Here is a 17,446-nt window from a genome sequence, read left to right on the forward strand (position 1 = left end):
GGCTAGAAATGCATTCGCTTCTGTCAGCAGCCAGGATAGCCAGGTGTTTAAGGCCACTTTTAGAGGGGAAATCTGAAGAGTTTAAAACGAGTTTTCTATACATTCATAGAACCCGCAAAGGGCAATTGAGCAGCAAGCCTCCTTCTCCTTTAAGGCGCGGGGCGAGGCATAATTAGGCAGCGGCCCCTTTAAATAAAAACCTTCCTTCCTCCGCGCTTTCCGAGCGCGTCTGGTTGTCCCGCCCCCTTCCCCGTTCCGTGAGCGCCCACACGACGCATGCGCAGCCCGGGAAGTTCTTTCTGGGTTCTGAGGTTTGGTCCACGCGGGTTCTTTGCTGCTGCTGCGTCTGGCGAGCGGCGGCGATGGTGAGTTTGTGACGTCACGGGCTGGTTCTGTGACGCAGCTGCCATTGCTTTTTCTCCCCGCACCCCTAAAAGCAGGGTGCAGGAGGCAATGGTGTGGGGGGCTATTATTATTATTATTAGTCTGCAGTCAGGGAAGGCGCTTGCAAGTCGGGGTCGGGGGGAGTCGGCGAACTTTTCCTGCTTTTAATTTCTGGACTCAAGAGCAGAGCAGCCTGTGTTCAGGCGATGAATGCAGGCAGCAGGGTAGTTTAAAAATGCACATTAAATACTAACAGCGTCGCCATCATCATTAGGATCAATGCTTTTTATGTTCTCCTTTTCATAGTAGAGTTGGAAGCGACCACGAGGGTTATTTACTAGTGCAACCCCCTGTAATGCAGAAATCTTTAGCCCGACGTCGGTCTTGAACCCACAACCCTTATGAGTTAAGAGCCTCATGCACAACCTCAGCTGAATCTCTTTAAGCACTTCCTTGCACTGGCCTTAGACATCAGAGATAATGTGTTGCCAGGGTCCACCCTATTTCTATGACTGTAATCCGTTTTATTTTATTTTTTAAATATATCTTTATTCATTTAAAATGAATACAGTGGTACCTCAGGTTACAGACTCCGCTTACCCAGAAATAGTACCTCGGGTTAAGAACTTTGCTTCAGGATGAGAACAGAAATCGCGCAGCAGCGGGAGGCCCCATTAGCTAAAGTGGTGCTTCAGGTTAAGAACAGTTTCAGGTTAAAAACGGACCTCCGGAACGAATTAAGTACTTAACCCGAGGTACCATTGTACATTTATAAAAAACAGACGTACATACAAGTAAACAAACATACAATCAAACAAACAAATAACAGAAAAATCAAACAAACCACCACACTATAAGATATAAGAAGATTAATATAATTATCATATATACTCCTGGTATTGAACACAATTTTAAAATTTATAGAAAAGAAATTTAAAACTGACTTCCAATTAATCTCACTGTACTGTAATCCATTTTAATTTTTGCTAATTTGAAAAGTGTTGGTAACCCACCCTGGGGCCTGCTGGTGTAGGGCGGGTAATATATTTAATAATGGTGGTGATAATTGCACCATTATTGTTGTTCTGTGTAACACCGTATTAGTGTATGACGACTTGGCAAAGAGCACTGTTTCCTACCCTGAAGGGCTTTTAGCGTAAATTAGAGGCAAGGAACCAGTGGAGCAAAGGGGAAACTGAGTCGTGAATGGGCAGAGGAAAAAGAATGATGGGTATTTCAGTTACCTGTAGTTGAGCACTTGTTGCCACTGGGGCTAGAAACCTCTTTTCAGACTCTGGGTCCTATTCCTTTCTGGGCCTCTACACTGACAGGGGCACGATGAGAGTTGTAGTCCAAAACATTGGGCGCTCCCACCGTTTGTTGGAAGCTGATGTGTATATACGTGATGTGTTTGGCGCACACTGCTTCCTGCTGAGCAGTGGAATAAAAGTTGTGCGAGGCCGTCTTGTGTTTAAGTGCAAGGGAGTCTCTGGGTCAGGGGTTGGCAACCTAAGGCCCAGGGACCGGATGCGGCCCAATCGCCTTCTCAAGCCGGCCTGTGGATGGTCCGGGAATCAGCATGTTTTTACATGAGTAGAATGTGTGCTTTTATTTAAAGTGCATCTCTGGGTTATTTGTGGGGCGTAGGAATTCGTCCATTTCCCTCCCCCCCCCAATAGTCCGCTCCCCCCCCCAAGGTCTGAGGGACAGTGGACCGGCCCTCTGCTGAAAAAGTTTGCTGACCCCTGCTCTGGGTGATCTCTTAACATTTGTTCTTCCTTCATCGCAGCTTTTCTACTCATTCTTCAAGTCCCTGGTAGGGAAGGACGTGGTGGTTGAACTGAAGAATGATTTGAGGTACAACTGGGTACAAACACATCTTGCTCTCCTTGGGGAAAATCCAGGAGCCTTGGTCCCGGATCCTAACCCTTTTCTAAAAAAATTAAATAAAATAAAATTTATTATTTCTACCCTGCCCATCTGGCTGGGTTTCCCCAGCCACTCTGGTCGGCTTTCAACAGAACATTAAAAACAAAATAAAACTTCAAATATTAAAAAACTTCCCTAAACAGGGCTGCCTTCAGATGTAAAAAGAAAAATTATTTCTCAGCCTTTGCACCCCTCCCTCCCTCCCTCCCCAAATATCCCGTGTGTCCTGGCTGGCTTTTTATTGTGCCTTTTCTGCTTTTTTACAGTATATGTGGGACCTTGCACTCCGTGGATCAGGTATGAATTACACCTAAAGCCTATTTCTTCCTTACAGATTATAAAGGTAAAGAGACCCCTGACCATTAGGTCCAGTCGTGACCACCTCTAGGGTTGCGGCGCTCATCTCTCTTTATTGGCCGAGGGAGCCGGCGTACAGTTTCCGGGTCATGTGGCCAGCATGACTAAGCTGCTTCTGGCAAACCAGAGCAGCGCATGGAAACGCCGTTTACGTTCCCGCCAAAGAGGTACCTATTTATCTACTTGCACTTTGACGTGCTTTCGAACTGCTAGGTTGGCAGGAGTAGGGACCGAGCAACGGGAGCTCACCCCGTTGTGGGGATTTGAACCGCCAACCTTCTGATCGGCGAGTCCTAGGCTCTGTGGTTTAACCCACAGCGCCACCCACGTCCCTTGTTTACAGATTATATCCTACCCCAATTCTTTGTGGATTGCGTAGGCGCAGCTTATAGTTAAAACTATGGAACTTGCTCGCACAGGAGGCAGTGATGTCCAGCAACTTGGAAGGCTTTAAAGGGGGGTCTGGCAGATTCACGAGAGGAGGCTACTTGTGGCTACTAGCCATGATGACTAGGTTCTGTCTTAAGAGACAGAATTGCAGGTGGGCAAGAGTGTTGTCGCTCTCATGCCCTGCTTTTGGGCTTCCCACAAACATCTGTTCAGCCGCTGTGACAACAGGATGCTGGACTAACTGGGCCACTGGTCTGATCTACCAGGTTTTGCTTATGTTACGTTCTAGGTTTTATGAAAAATATGTGCATTTTGGTTCTCAAAAGGGCTTCCTGTTTGACTGTACGATATGTGCAAGCAGACTTGCAGAAAGCAGAACGTCTCTTTAGTAGTGCATTTACAAGGTTTTATTTATTTTAATTGTGGGGTGTGACAGAGATGTGTAAAATGATGCCTGCCACGAAGAAATTGGACAGGGAGAAGTTTTCCTTCCTCCTCCCTCATAATACTAATGGGGCCACCCAGCGAAGCAGAACGTGTTGAAAGACTCTGGACGGGCAAAGAAAAAACCACCACAGAGCGTATGCTTGAATTCACTCCACAAAGAGCAGCGATGGCCACCAACTCAAAAGATGAGGAAAATTCATGGGGAAATATAATTGTTAATGGCTGCTACCTTTCCCGGCCGTATTCTGCGTCCACCGTGGGAGACAGCGCCCCTCTGAATAGCAGTTGCGTGGAAAAGCAAATGGGCTATTGGGTTCAGATTCTGCTTGAGGGTTTCTCGTTGGTGTCTGGTTGGTCACCGTGACGACGGGATGCTGAAACAGATGCTGCCAACAGGGCTCTGTGTTCAGTGAAAGCTGACCAGAGGTGTTGATTAAGGTGGATAAACAGCAAAGGGGTAATGAACAGGCCGCTAGGCAGAATGTTGTATTACTTTTGAACCTTGCTTGCTTAGTTCCGCCCCACCCTCTCTCTTCTCTGGCTTTGCAGTATCTGAATATCAAGCTCACAGACATCAGTGTGACCGATCCAGAGAAATACCCTCACATGGTGAGTGATGGGCGTAGGGCAAAAGGGGGGATTTGGGATGGCAGGCGTGAGAAGTGTAGATAAATGCCGAGGTAGAAATTGGTATCTCTCTTGCTGGCTTTTAACCTGTAGAGCCCCATAACTGGTGCAGGAATTTTTCTTGGTGGTGGTTGGGGGAGATCTGAGGGACCTTTATAAAACCCGCAAGATCTACTCCGACTTTCCCCAGGCTTACCCTGATTATTTGTTGTTTTAGAGCAGGGGTAGGCAACCTAAGGCCCGGGGGCTGGATGCGGCCCAATCGCCTTCTAAATCTGGCCCGCAAATGGTCCAGGAATCAGTGTGTTTTTATATGAGTAGAATGTGTCCTTTTATTTAAATTGCATCTCTGGGTTATTTGTGGGACCTGTCTGGTGTTTTTACATGAGTAAAATGTGTGCTTTTATTTAAAATGCATCTCTGGGTTATTTGTGAGGCATAGGAATTCGTTCATTTCACCCCCCAAAAAAATATAATCCGACCCCCCCCCAAGGTCTGAGGGACAGTGGACCGGCCCCCTGCTGAAAAAGTTTGCTGACCCCTGTTTTAGAGCCATTCAAAACCACTTGGCATTTTTAAAAAATCTCAAGGTGTTATCCAGAAATTACAACCAAATGAAAATAATAATTATTAAAACAAATAAAATCAGGGATTCAGAAATAGCGAGGTCTTAGGCTCAGAGAAAGCCTGGGCAAAAAGACACCTGAAGCCGGTAATAGATGATGTTCTACCCCAGGCTCATTTTAGCCTCCTAGAAACAGGAGTTAATGACGTTTTTGAAAATTAATTGGGGAGGGAGTTAATTTCCCACCCACCCCCCATCTCATGCTCTGTCACCTCCCCCCACCTCAAAAACAACTTTGTGGGGTAGATCGGTGGGAGCTGTTTGGCCACAAGGTCACGCAGTGGAGGATTTGAACTGTTTCGTCCCCCTAGTCCAGTCCGGACGCTTGTGATCTCTGCACCCTGTAACACTATTCTTCCTCTCCAGTTGTCCGTCAAGAACTGCTTCATTCGTGGCTCCGTCGTCCGCTACGTCCAGCTTCCAGCCGACGAGGTCGACACACAGCTGTTGCAGGATGCTGCCCGCAAGGAAGCTCTGCAGCAGAAGCAGTGAGGGCGCCTCCTGCTTTCATTCCCCCCCCCTCCCCCTTTCTGCACTGCGTGGTTTTCCTGGGAAAGAGTTGAATGGAGATGTGGGGAAGCTAGACCCAGCTTCCATACCTGCCCCCCGTGCCATGGAAGCCGCCACCAATATTCTGTGTGCACCCACCCACCCACCCCAGTCCTGCACCCGTTGGGAGGCAGAATGCGTGCCCCAGGCTAGAGTTGGTGCCTGCCTCCTATGGGCTGGATCCAGACTTACGAAGGCCCATGGGAATCAATAGGAATTTAGTCGCGGCTCCCTGAAATCCCGACGATTTTGGTGGGTCTGCTCCAAGCGCATCGAAACCCTGCAAGAAGCAACAAATCTGGTTTCTCTTTTGCTTTAAGTTCAAGGAGGTTGTCTGCACACTCCTGTTCCGTTCCTGGTTGGGACGCGGAACCCCCTTCCATGGGAATGGCAGCGACTTTTTTTAAAAAAAGTAATTATTTTGAGCCAGTAGTTCAATTTCACAGCCCCTGCAAAAGCTTTTCATCTGTGGCATTGTTCAGTAGTGGGAAACGTTACTTCTTCACAGGGGGGCTAATATCCCACCATATGTCCTTTCCGGGTTTCCTCCCCACCCATTGTTTTTGTCCTTCCTTCATTTGTTCTCCTACCTGTGTTGCCGGTAGAGGCCACAATCCTGGGGGTATTCTAGGTGGTGCAGACTTGAGTTCTGCGATCTATAAATTCCAATTATCAGTACTGGGGGTGGTTCAGATTCTGTGGCAATGGTCCTTTTGGCCAGCGGGGGGTGCCCCAGGGCCAGCCAACTTTCTCTAAGCAAACTTGGGTCTCCAGCTGTTTTTGGACTACAACTCCCATCATCCCTAGCCAGCAGAACTAGTGGGGAGGGATGATGGGAACTGTAGTCCAAAAACTGCTGGGGACCCAAGTTTGGGAAACCCTGCTTTATAGCAACTTTTGTGTTTGGCCCGCAAATACGGGACCTGCCCATGTTTGTATTTTCTTGTATTTTGTTTTCCTCATGTATTTTGGTGTTTTTTTTAAGAGGGCAAATTGAAAAAGAAATTGTATGTAAAGTTGCGGAAGAATAAAAAGGTTGCATTTGAAAGATTGTGGTTGTTATGGGCTCAGTCTAGGACTTTGGGAATATACCACAACCATGGTTCTGTGTGCATGACACACAATAAGGCCATGCACTTAATTTTCCATGCCCTGCAGCTGTTCTCTGGATTATTGGCTTTTAGGACTGCTCTGCCCCTTCCTTTTTCCAAATCCGTCTTCGTGCAATGATGGCTAGAACCTCGCTTTCACATAATCACACCAATAAATTCATCATGCGTTTTGCAAGTATGCAAGTTCTTTCTACCAGTGAAAGCCAGGGAAATAACACACATTTATATCCTAATGTGTTTCCTGTGTTTATGTAACCCGACTGCCGCTGCACAACCCTCCTATCCCTTGACGTAAAGCAACTGTGTGAGAAGGAAGACCGAACACCTGTTTGTCAGCATTCAATAAAATAATAATAATAATAATAATTTATACCCTGCCCATCTGGCTGGGCTTCCACAGCCACTCTGGGCGGCTTTCAACAAAATATTAAAATACAGTAATGCATCAAACATTAGAAGCTTCCCAAAACAGGGCTGCCTTCAGATGTCTTCTAAAAGTCTGGTAGTTGTTGTTCTGTTTGACATCTGGTGGGAGGGCGTTCCACAGGGCGGGTGCCACTACCGAGAAGGCCCTCTGCCTGGTTCCCTGTAACTTGGCTTCTTGCAGTGAGGGAACCACCAGAAGGCCCTCGGCGCTGGTTCTCAGTGTCCGGGCAGAACGATGGGGGTGGAGACGCTCCTTCAGGTATACAGGACCGAGGCCATTTAGGGCTTTAAAGGTCAACACCAACACTTTGAATTGTGCTTGGAAATGTACTGGGAGCCAGTGTAGGTCTTTCAAGACCGGTGTTATGTGGTCTTGGCAGCCACTCCCAGTCACCAGTCCAGCTGCCACATTCTGGATTAGTTGTAGTTTCCGGGTCACCTTCAAAGGTAGCCCCACGTAGAGTGCATTGCAGTAGTCCAAGTGACACCATATATCCTGTGTGTTGCTTTGTTTGGTTTCTGGAATACATATGCAGAAGAAGACACAGCCAGGACTTCCAAGAATGGAAGATTCTACTGTGCACGGAATCCAGCTCTAGGGAAAACCATCTCTTAGGAACCTGCCTTATGCAGAGTCAAATAACTAGCAAATCATTGGTAGTTTTTCCTAACTTAGCAGCAACTTTCCAGAATTCCAGGTCTCTCCTACCACTAACCGGAGTAGCTGGGAATTGAAACTTCTTCATGCGTAGCAGATATTCTGCCGCTGAACTGCAACCCTTTGCAAAAGAACAACAATCCCTTCCTGTTCATCATCGCCACATCCTGCTTTGCAAACTTGGGTCAGTTTTAGAAACTGGATACTGCACTCAGTGGCCTTGTGCTGTGACCTTCCCAACAATTCCTTGTTAGCTTATTTTGTGGAGTTCTTAAAGGCTGAAAAAAAAAAGTTGGGCAACATACCAACACACGCCCTGCTGATACTCTGCATGTAATAAGGAACATAAAAACCAGCTTGGAGATTTGCCGATTTATCAACTTTTGCTTCCCGCTGGCAGTCTGATGACTTAAAAGGATGGATCTCCTCCTCAGTGGCCTTATTGACCATCTCAGAAGGCTTGTGGTCAACAGCAGGGAGGCCTGCTACTTTGAACAAGGCACACAGCCAAGGCTACACTCCTGTATCCTCCGAGGCTCGTCAGAGGAGAAAGATACACAGGGCTCTGGGTGTCTGTATTGGAGAGAAACGAGCAGGCTTCCTCAACCTTGGCCCTTCAGATGTTTTTTGGCCTACAACTCCCATGATCCCTAGCTAGCAGGACCAGTGGTCAGGGATGATGGGAATTGTAGTCTCAAAACATCTGGAGGGCCGAGGTTGAGGAAGCCTGGACTAAAGCATTCCGGGGGTGTTTGTAAAACCATAGGGCAGATGTAGGGAACCTTTGGCCCTCCAAATGTTGCCAACTGCTATCTCCCATCAGCCCTGACAAATGATGTCACAGGAACGGTGGGGGGCACCAGCTGGGGAGCCCCCAAGGGAAGAAGGCTCAGAGCCAAGGGAAAGGTGGTGGGACAATGGTGAGTGGTCAGAGGGAGAAGACTGGGAGGAGGAGATGTCTAAAGCTGAAGAGGTAACAGGGCTTAGTGAACTGGGGGAGGAGGGGGAGTCCATGTCAGAAGTCCAGAATCGGAGGCTGAAGCTGAACCAGAAGAGGAGGGAGGTCAAGCAGCAGAGATGTGTCTGGCTGGTGAAGAGCCATGGGTGTCTCCCCCTCCTGGTGCGACAAGCTCCCCTCAGCCCTGGTCTCCCAGAAGCAGGAGAGGCATGAAGAGGGTAGAGGAGTTGGCTTCATGCAGGCGCAGTCTCAAGATTGCTTGGGGGGAAACCCTAGAGAACTGTGGGGAGACGGGGACTGTCAGGGAACTGCCACTGGCTCAGAGGCGAGAAATAGAAGGGCAGTTGCGTTACAGGGAGCCTCCGAAAATCTTGCGAAGCAGTTCCTCTTCCGGGGAGGAGGAAAGCCCCACCTGCAGTGGGGAAGAAGTGCAAGGACCAGAGGATGCTAGTGAGAGCCTTAACACCGCTCCTGAGCAAGCCGGAGGGGAGGGAAGCACGCCCTTGCCATCACCCATCCTGCGCAGTAGTCTGAGGCGCAGAGAGGGGTGGAGACGGTTGGGGGGGTAACGAAACTTTTATGTTGGGGGAGGTACAAAAAAAGACCACTCCCAGATTCTGCTAGCGATTGAGCCAGACATGAACTTATGACACTCTTCACTGTAAATAAAGGTAAAGGTAAAGGGACCCCTGACCATTAGGTCCAGTCGTGACCGACTCGGGTTGCAGCGCTCATCTCGCTTTATTGGCCGAGGGAGCCGGCGTACAGCTTCCGGGTCATGTGGCCAGCATGACTAAGCTGCTTCTGGCGAACCAGAGCAGCGCACGGAAACGCCGTTTACCCTCCCGCCAGAGCGGTGCCTATTTATCTACTTGCACTTTGATGTGCTTTCGAACTGCTAGGTTGGCAGGAGCAGGGACCGAGCAACGGGAGATCACCCCGTCGCGGGGATTCGAACCGCCAACCTTCTGATCGGCAAGCCCAAGGCTCTGTGGTTTAACCCACAGCGCCACCCCCGCCACTGTAAATAGTTTGCACCAAAATAAAGCCTGTCAAAGACAGGTTGGAGTCCTGCCTGGTTGCTCTCGAGCAACCGCAACAGACATCTGACAGGGACCTTCAGTCTCGGCAAATGCTTCATGGGAGCAAAATCTGCTGGAGACGAGTTGTTGTGCTCATGAGGCCCAACACTCCTGTTTTTGCTAATGAAGGGTTAACTCCCAGTTGCTCAGTGTGATTTATTGCTGGCTTCTTCCTCTCACATGCAGGGCCAAAGGTCCCCCCCCAGTCCCGCCGCCCGTACTCTAGGCTTGGTTTTTTGCCAAAAACGTTGGCCAACTCTCCTTTTCCGGGTTCTCCCAATGTGCTCACGCACCCTCCGTACTCTAAGCGCTGGCATGGGTCCTTTCATGGCTAACCAGCTGCGACCGCTGACGGAAGCATTTCCCACAGTGCGCGCAGGCGTAGGGCTTTTCTCCCGTGTGCGTCCTCCTGTGCTTGGCGAGCAGCGAGCTGCGCGCGAAGCTTTTCCCGCAGTCCGAGCAGTGGTACGGCCTCTCCCCGGTGTGGCTGCGGGCGTGCGCCGTCAGCGCCGAGACCTGCTTGAAGCCCTTCCCACAGTCGGAGCACTTGAAGGGCCTCTCGCCCGTGTGGGTCCTGGCGTGCGCGTTCAGGATGGACCTCTGGCTGAAGCTTTTCCCACAGTCGGCGCACCGGTATGGCTTCTCTCCCGTGTGCGTCCGCTCATGCACCGTGAGCGTCGACCTCTGGCCGAAGCTCTTCCCGCAGTCGGAACACTTGTGGGGCCTCTCGCCCGTGTGGGTCCTCCTGTGCGCGATGAGGTGCGACCTGTGGCGGAAGGCGTCCCCGCAGTCGGGGCATCCGTACGGCCTGCCTCCCGTGTGGACCGTTCTGTGGGCGATGAGGTTTGAGCGGTGGCTGAAGCCTTTCCCACAAGCCGGGCACTCAAAGGGCTTCTCCCCCGTGTGGGTCCTTTCGTGGATGGTGAGAGTCGACCTCTGGCTGAAGCTTTTCCCGCAGAAAGAGCACGCGCACCGCTTCCCTTCTGGCTGGGAAATTTCATGCTCTGGGTGTCCGCCACGAAGGCGACGGCCCTCTGCCTTGTCCGAGCAGCTTTCTTGCTGTTGCGCAAATGTTGCTTCCTGGTCAAGGCCACAGGAAACATTTCTTTGGCCTCTTCCTGGCAACTTGCGACGTGGTTCTTTATCCCCAGGGTGCTCTGTCTGGTTTTGCTCCTCTGCGTGACGCTTCCTATCTTCTCCTAGAATTGGGAGAGAGTTTGTAACGTGAAGGTTATTGTTTGTCAGGGACTGGGCAGAGGAGGAGTGGTGGAGACCGTCCTCCCCAGCCTGACTCTTCCAGAGAAGAAGAAGACTGTTCAGAATTACAACAGGGGTTTGAGGGAGGTCACAGCTCAGAGGAAGATGAGGGGGAAAGCTGGGAAATAATGGGAGAGTAGGAGGAGAAGGAGCAAGAAGCAGCACCAGGGGAGAGACAGCTGATAGACTCAGTGTCTTTAGAAAGCATTCCAGACCACCCCCCCTTCTCTCAGAACCTGGCAGTTTGTGCCCAAGGACCAAATGTAATCCTGCTTTAGAAGGCCTCGCTTTTTGCTTCCACCTCACCACTTCCACAACTTCCTGTGTGTGTCTTTCGATGCCCTGTTTTTCTGCTCACCGCCTGGAATCAGACGTACAAATACCTCGCGCAAACACTTTCGGAATGGCGGTTTCCATATTTTTTTTAAACGCCTTGATTGAAAACGTTTGTGAAGAAGCTCGTGCCACTTTCACTCAAGCCGCACGGATTTAGAAGAGCAGGCAGGAATCGGAGACACCGAGAACTGAACGACAACCTAAACTGTACAGTGGTACCTCGCAAGACGAATGCCTCGCAAGACGAATGCCTCGCAAGACGAAAGAGTTTTCCGTTTTTTGAGTCATTCTGCAAGACGAATTTCCCTATGGGCTTGCTTTGCAAGATGAAATGTCTTGCGAGTTCTTGCGAGTTTGTTTCCTTTTTCTTTAAGCCGCTAATAGCTACTAAGCCGCTAAGCCGTTAATAGCCGTGCTTCGCAAGACGAAAAAACCGCAAGACGAAGAGACTCGAGGAACGGATTAATTTCGTCTTGCGAGGCACCACTGTAGCTCGTTTCGAGGACTCGAGATAATCCGCTGACCCAGTCACAATAATTCCTCACCTGGGGAGCTGGCATCACCATCAACCTTCTGGCTGAGTTCTCTGCAGGGTGGTTTCTGCCAGGCATCCGATGGACCGTCACTCTCTGCCTCTGCGCAATGTACGGCTGCCACCTTGAATGGCCCTGGTCCCTGCAAAAGCCAAGGAGACCCAACTGAAGGCATGGGGTAAAGTCTAAACCTGAGCAGGGATTTTGCTTCCACCCCCATCATTCAGCCCAGACACTGAGGTCCAGCTCTGAGGGCCTTCTGGCGGTTCCCTCGCTACGAGAAGCCAAGTTACAGGGAACCAGGCAGAGGGCCTTCTCAGTAGTGGCACCCACCCTGTGGAACGCCCTCCCTTCAGATGTCAAAGAGAACAACTACTACCAGACTTTTAGAAGACATCTCAAGGCAGCCGTGTTTAGGGTAGCTTTTAATGTTTAATAGGTTATTGTATTTTAATGTTCTGTTGGAAGCTGCCCAGAGTAGCTGGGGAGGCCCAGCCAGATGGGCGGGGTATAAATAATAAATTATTATTATTATTATTATTATTATTATTATTATTATTTGTTTCTCAATAACCAGCATCTGGCTCTCTCACCTGAACATCCTGCTGCCGCCTCAGGAAATCCTCTGCCCGGGACACGGCCTGGGAACAGGTTTGTGGTGCAACACCCCTCACCCATTTCTGGAGTTCTTGGGGCAGGATAGACAGAAACTGCTCCAGAATCACCAGCTCCAGGATCTGCTCCTTCGTGTGCCTTTCTGGCTCCAGCCACTGGCGGCAAAGCTGCCAGAGCTGCCCGCAAGCCTCTCGGGGGCCATCAGCCTCCAGATAGTCGAACCGCCTGAAGCGTCGTCGCTTCGCCTCTGCGTCCAAGATGGCGGAGTCCTCCTCCTCCAAGTCTTCCTCTTTCACCCTCATGCCATTTGCCTCGGCTTTGTCTGACTGTTTGGCGTCTTTGCCAAGGCCTGGCAGGAACTGGGATAACCGCCCCGCAGCTCCAGGCTCCTCAATGGCATGGGCTGCTCCTTCAGAGGTGGACAGAAAAGTCTTCGTATCGGCTGGTGCGGCCCCCGGCAATTGTGGGTGCCTCCATTCTGAACAGGGCAACTCAACCCTTTCAATAAATTCCTGTAGCTGAGCCTCCCAGCGCTCCTGCAGCTGCTTAGGAGGTTCCTGCTTCATCTCATCCAAAATGGTTATTTCCTTGAAATCCCCACAACTCCCCACACGGACGGCACAAGGGCTGTTTTCCGCACCATTCCTTGGCCCAGGGTCTGCAAGCTCCGGTTCCTCCATTTTCAATCCTTGCTCAATCGTTGCTTGGAGCGGCAGAGGCAGCCTTGACACATCTCCCTTTTCAGCAGCCATTTTGTCCTTCCAAAGGGTGGAGGTGGGGAACTTAACTGGCACTCCTAGTTAAGATGCACAGGCTTGATGAGGCGATGGGTGGATTTCTCACTCTTATTGATCGTCACAGGTGGAATGCGATATTCCTAGGCTGAGGAGAGGGGCTGTTCCCTGAGGGAAAGATGAGACAATTGCCTAAAATTAGATTACATATATTTATGAAACTTATTGCCCATGCTTCACCACAAGTCCCCATGAGTGGGCTAGAGCAACAGACTAAAAAGGTAAAGGTACCCCTGCCCGTACGGGCCAGTCGTGTCCGACTCTAGGGTTGTGCGCCCATCTCACTTAAGAGGCCGGGGGCCAGCGCTGTCTGGAGACACTTCTGGATCACGTGGCCAGCGTGACGAAGCTGCTCTGGCGAGTCAGCACCAGCGCAGCACACGGAAACGTCGTTTACCTTCCTGCTATAAAGCAGTACCTATTTATCTACTTGCACTTAGGGGTGCTTTGGAACTGCTAGGTGGGCAGGAGCTGGGACCGAAGATGGGACCTCACCCCGCCACGGGGATTTGAACCGCCGACCATGCAATCGGCAAGCCCTAGGCGCTGAGGTTTTACCCACAGCGCCACCCATGTCCCTTAGAGCAACAGACTATGTATATACAATTATGAAAACAGATAAAATTAATGCAGTAATAAAACAGTTCAAAATGGAACAGTATAAATTCAGCAAAAGAGGTGTGCCCAGCAAAACAAAAACCAGAACTAGCGCCTTGTTTTTTGGCCAGGGTCCACACATGTTGAGGAGCCTTGGTAGGCCACTGGAATTTGCAGTCAACCCAACTCTGCCCTTTCAGGGAAGACACACAAGTTTCATTGCTTATGTCACACCAAGCATTGGAGTTGCAGGGATGATTCCCAGTCCCAGGGTCAAGGCTTTGGACATTGTTTCCCAAACTTGGGTCCCCAGCTGCTGTTGGACTACAACATCCCTAGCTAGCAGGACCAGTGGTTGGGGTCAGGGGTAATGGGAGTTGTAGTCCAAAAATTGGAGACCCAAGTTTGAGAAACTCAGGAGTGGAGATGGTCACACTAGAAGTGATAAGGCCATTCATTGCATTGAGCAAGACTACAGGTCTTACCCTACGGGTGTGTGCGTGTGTGTGAACCTTTCTCAGGCCGCCCCTGTCTCCAGTCCCAAAGCCTTGCTATAGTCTAGAACCAGGACGTTTGACCAAGGACATGGGCTCCCAACACCACCTGAAAGGCCAAAGGCTTCCCTGCTTTCTGCTCATCTTGCGCTACCCCAGATCCGGTTTTCTGCCCGTCTCGATTTAACCCGCCAGATCCCCCCCCCAAAAAAAAAACCACCCCAAGCTATGAAGATCCATCATCCAGTGCGCGTGGGAAATTCAAAGCCCATTTTCCCACGGTGGCGGAAAATTTTCCCACGGCCGGCGTGCGGGCCAGCAAGTGACTTTTCAGATGCCACCTCCTCCTGCTGCGCCACCGGGGCTCCTTGAGGACGAGGGCTTTTGTCCGCCCGACCCTCAGGAAGGACCACCCGGCAAGGCGGGGAGGATGGCGGGTCCGTGGTCTCCCTCCAGGTGTTTGCTAGACGCCAACTTGCATCCTTAGCCGGGGCTGGCGGGAACCAGCAGCATCCTTGGGAGAGGTGGGGCGGGCGCTGCAGGGTCGCCATTCCCGGGGCATTGCAAAAAGGGGCACCAAGCTGCGAGGGGGGGCAGCTGGAAACAAGGGGAAAAGCGGAGGCGACGTACTTCTCAGCCGACGGCTGCCTTGCCGCCCGCGTTCCCGGGGCATCCGAGCGGCACTAGCGGCCCTCCCGCCAGGAGGGGGCGCTCCACCGCTCGACTTGGAAAAACTGCAGCCTCTAACCTAAGGCAGCCTAACTGCCTACCCGCGTGTACTGCTCTGATTTTTCTAGTTCTACGTTCACGGCTCCCTTTCTCAGCCGTGGCATCACCAGCTGTCCTTAATAGGTACTTCCGGTCCTGTTTCCCACTACGTATCCTCGTTAACAGGTAAAAGCTGCCCTACCGGAAGTGCGCGCTATGTGTCTCTCTACACTGCGCCTTCCACCGGGCTGGTGTGAGCAACGTGTTGCTCTATAAGAATTGGGAGGCGGAAGTCTGGCTTTAGGGTCCTTTTCCACCGAGGGTTGGCCACGGAACTGCCTGTGTAAGAACATGTATGATGCAAGTCGGTTGCAATACAGGACGTCTATTTATTTATTTGCTTCAGAACATTTATGCACCGCTTAAGCAAACAAATGAAAGAAACAAAGCAGCAACCCTCAGCGCGGTTTACAAAAAAGATAAAGCAATAAACTGGCAACCCTGCATCAAAAACATACAAAAGTTTAAATGCTAAAAACAGGTCAGAATGCCCTCTAGGGGGAAATAGTCCCCCATATATTCGTGTGTCGTCCACACAGCTGCATCTGGCGAGCAATGCTTTAAAACAGCAGTAACAGCTTTGATTAGGTATACATATGTATTAGGAAATTATTATATTTGGATGTATTAAAGTGTTTTTTGCTGATTGGTTTTTGTTGTTGTTGGAACTAATAAAGCAAAATTAAATAAACAAAAGGAGTATCTTCCCTTCCACGACGCCCCCCCTTCTTCCTCTCCACCCCCACCACCAAATCATTTAGCTTGATGAAGAGTTCTGGAGAACTAAAAAAAAACTTGCACACTATTCCGTGACTTTTATGCTGGCCTAATAAAGGTCTATAGGGGACGCGGGTGGCGCTGTGGGTAAAACCTCAGCGCCTAGGACTTGCCGATCGCATGGTCGGCGGTTCGAATCCCCGCGGTGGGGTGCGCTCCCGTTGCTCGGTCCCAGTGCCTGCCAACCTAGCAGTTTGAAAGCACCCCCGGGTGCAAGTAGATAAATAGGGACCGCTTACTAGCGGGAAGGTAAACGGTGTTTCCATGTGCGGCTCTGGCTCGCCAGAGCAGCTTCGTCATGCTGGCCACGTGACCTGGAAGTGTCTGCGGACAGCGCTGGCTCCTGGCCTATAGAGTGAGATGAGCGCACAACCCTAGAGTCTGTCAAGACTGGCCCGTACAGGCAGGGGTACCTTTACCTTTAATAAAGGTAGTTTATTAAAGGGACACAGGTGGCGCTGTGGGTTAAACCACAGAGCCTAGGACTTGCGAATCAGAAGGTTGGTGGTTTGAATCCCTGCAACGGGGTGAGCTCCCGTTGCTCGGTCCCTGCTCCTGCCAACCTAGCAGTTCGAAAGCACGTCAAAGTGCAAGTAGATAAATAGGTACCGCTCCGGCGGGAAGGTAAACGGCATTTCCGTGCACTGCTCTGGTTCGCCAGAAGCGGCTTAGTCATGCTGGCCACATGACCCGGAAGCTGTACGCCGGCTCCCTCGGCCAATAAAGCGAGATGAGCACCCGAACCCCAGAGCCGGTCACGACTGGACCTAATGGTCCGGGGTCCCTTTACCTTTAATAAAGGTAGTGGCACTACTACTGCTCTTTCCACATTCATTGATTTATTTACTTATTTACTCAGTACTGTATACCACCCTCCATCTGAACATCTTGGGGGTGGGGTGGGGGGTTTAACAGCATAAAAATACAGAATACGACCACAAAGGACAGAATATAAAGAACAAATCAAGCCCATAACCCTCCTCCACCCTCACCCCCCACAAAGACATTTAAAAGGACACAGAATGTTAATCCTTCATATGAGGAACTCCATCCTTTCCTGTGGCAGCACCTGCGGAACTCCCTGCACCTTGAGACCAAGCAGGCGCGCCTTCGCCACACCCCTTTCTACACCAGCTGAAAATATTCCTGTTTTAGGAGCCTACCCAGATGCTTAATGGTTGAGGTAGCTTTAATGTGTTTTAGTATTTCTTTTCACATGCGTTATAAAGTGCGGGGATTTTTATGAAACGAACAAAGGAGTCAATCAATAGCGTTCTTACAGGGATTTCAGAATATTTATTGCAGGGCAATATGCAGGGGTCGAGGTGCTGAACTAGGCAAGGGAGACCGGAGTCCAGGCCCGTAGATCCTAACAACTGGAAGGGGGCAGAGGTGCATAACGCTTCTCCTTGTTTTCTTAAAAGGAAGAAAGGAAGGAAGCCACCAGTTGGGAAATAATAATAATAATAATAATAATAATAATAATAATAATAATAATAATAATTTATTTTTACCCCGCCCATCTGCTGGGTTTCCCCAGCCACTCTGGGCGGCTTCCAACAAAGATTAAAAAAACATTAAAATGTCACACATTAAAAACTTCCCTAAACAGGGCTGCCTTCAGATGTCTTCTAAGCACGGGTATATTCCTGCCTTGCAGGGGGTCGGACTAGATGACCCTCGGGTCCCTTCCAACTCTACAAGTGCCATGCGCTGCAAATTGGTGGCGGT

At 50.3% G+C, this 17,446-nt stretch overlaps 2 protein-coding genes across 3 annotated transcripts; one reads left to right on the plus strand and one right to left on the minus strand.

Annotated features, from left to right (window-relative positions):
- The first annotated feature begins 233 nt into the window (after positions 1 to 233).
- Positions 234 to 6,359, plus strand: LSM2 (LSM2 homolog, U6 small nuclear RNA and mRNA degradation associated). Its single transcript, XM_082210907.1, has 5 exons — positions 234 to 365; positions 2,174 to 2,241; positions 2,580 to 2,610; positions 4,057 to 4,116; positions 5,126 to 6,359. The coding sequence occupies exons 1-5, from the start codon at positions 363 to 365 to the stop codon at positions 5,249 to 5,251; spliced, it is 288 nt and encodes a 95-aa protein (XP_082067033.1). The 5' UTR covers positions 234 to 362; the 3' UTR covers positions 5,252 to 6,359.
- Positions 6,360 to 6,861: 502 nt separating this feature from the next.
- On the minus strand, positions 6,862 to 15,011 carry LOC309524806 (uncharacterized protein). Of its 2 annotated transcripts, XM_082209873.1 has the most exons (4): positions 14,801 to 15,011; positions 12,264 to 13,187; positions 11,683 to 11,812; positions 6,862 to 10,743 (listed from the first exon to the last, which is right to left on the minus strand). In XM_082209873.1, the coding sequence occupies exons 2-4, from the start codon at positions 13,035 to 13,037 to the stop codon at positions 9,848 to 9,850; spliced, it is 1,800 nt and encodes a 599-aa protein (XP_082065999.1). In that variant the 5' UTR covers positions 13,038 to 13,187; positions 14,801 to 15,011; the 3' UTR covers positions 6,862 to 9,847. The 2 variants fall into 2 exon arrangements, with proteins under 2 accessions (XP_082065999.1, XP_082066000.1); XM_082209874.1 differs by lacking the exon at positions 14,801 to 15,011 and having other exon boundaries at positions 12,264 to 13,429.
- Between the last annotated feature and the right edge of the window lie 2,435 nt (positions 15,012 to 17,446).

This window comes from Podarcis vaucheri (assembly GCF_965113315.1).
Source record: "Podarcis vaucheri genome assembly, chromosome: 2".
Taxonomy (NCBI): Eukaryota; Metazoa; Chordata; class Lepidosauria; order Squamata; family Lacertidae; genus Podarcis; species Podarcis vaucheri.

What these genes read in the sequence shown, in the direction of transcription:
- LOC309524806 (XM_082209873.1), bottom strand. Translation starts at nt 13,037, where the DNA reads ATGGCTGCTGAAAAGGGAGATGTGTCAAGGCTGCCTCTGCCGCTCCAA. An exon ending in GGCGGCAGCAGGATGTTCAG is followed by an intron (nt 11,813 to 12,263) that starts GTGAGAGAGCCA and finishes TGGCTTTTGCAG; the next exon opens with GGACCAGGGCCATTCAAGGT. An exon ending in TGGTGATGCCAGCTCCCCAG is followed by an intron (nt 10,744 to 11,682) that starts GTGAGGAATTAT and finishes TCCCAATTCTAG; the next exon opens with GAGAAGATAGGAAGCGTCAC.
- LSM2 (XM_082210907.1), top strand. An exon ending in GAACTGAAGAATGATTTGAG is followed by an intron (nt 2,242 to 2,579) that starts GTACAACTGGGT and finishes GCTTTTTTACAG; the next exon opens with TATATGTGGGACCTTGCACT. An exon ending in CCTTGCACTCCGTGGATCAG is followed by an intron (nt 2,611 to 4,056) that starts GTATGAATTACA and finishes CTGGCTTTGCAG; the next exon opens with TATCTGAATATCAAGCTCAC.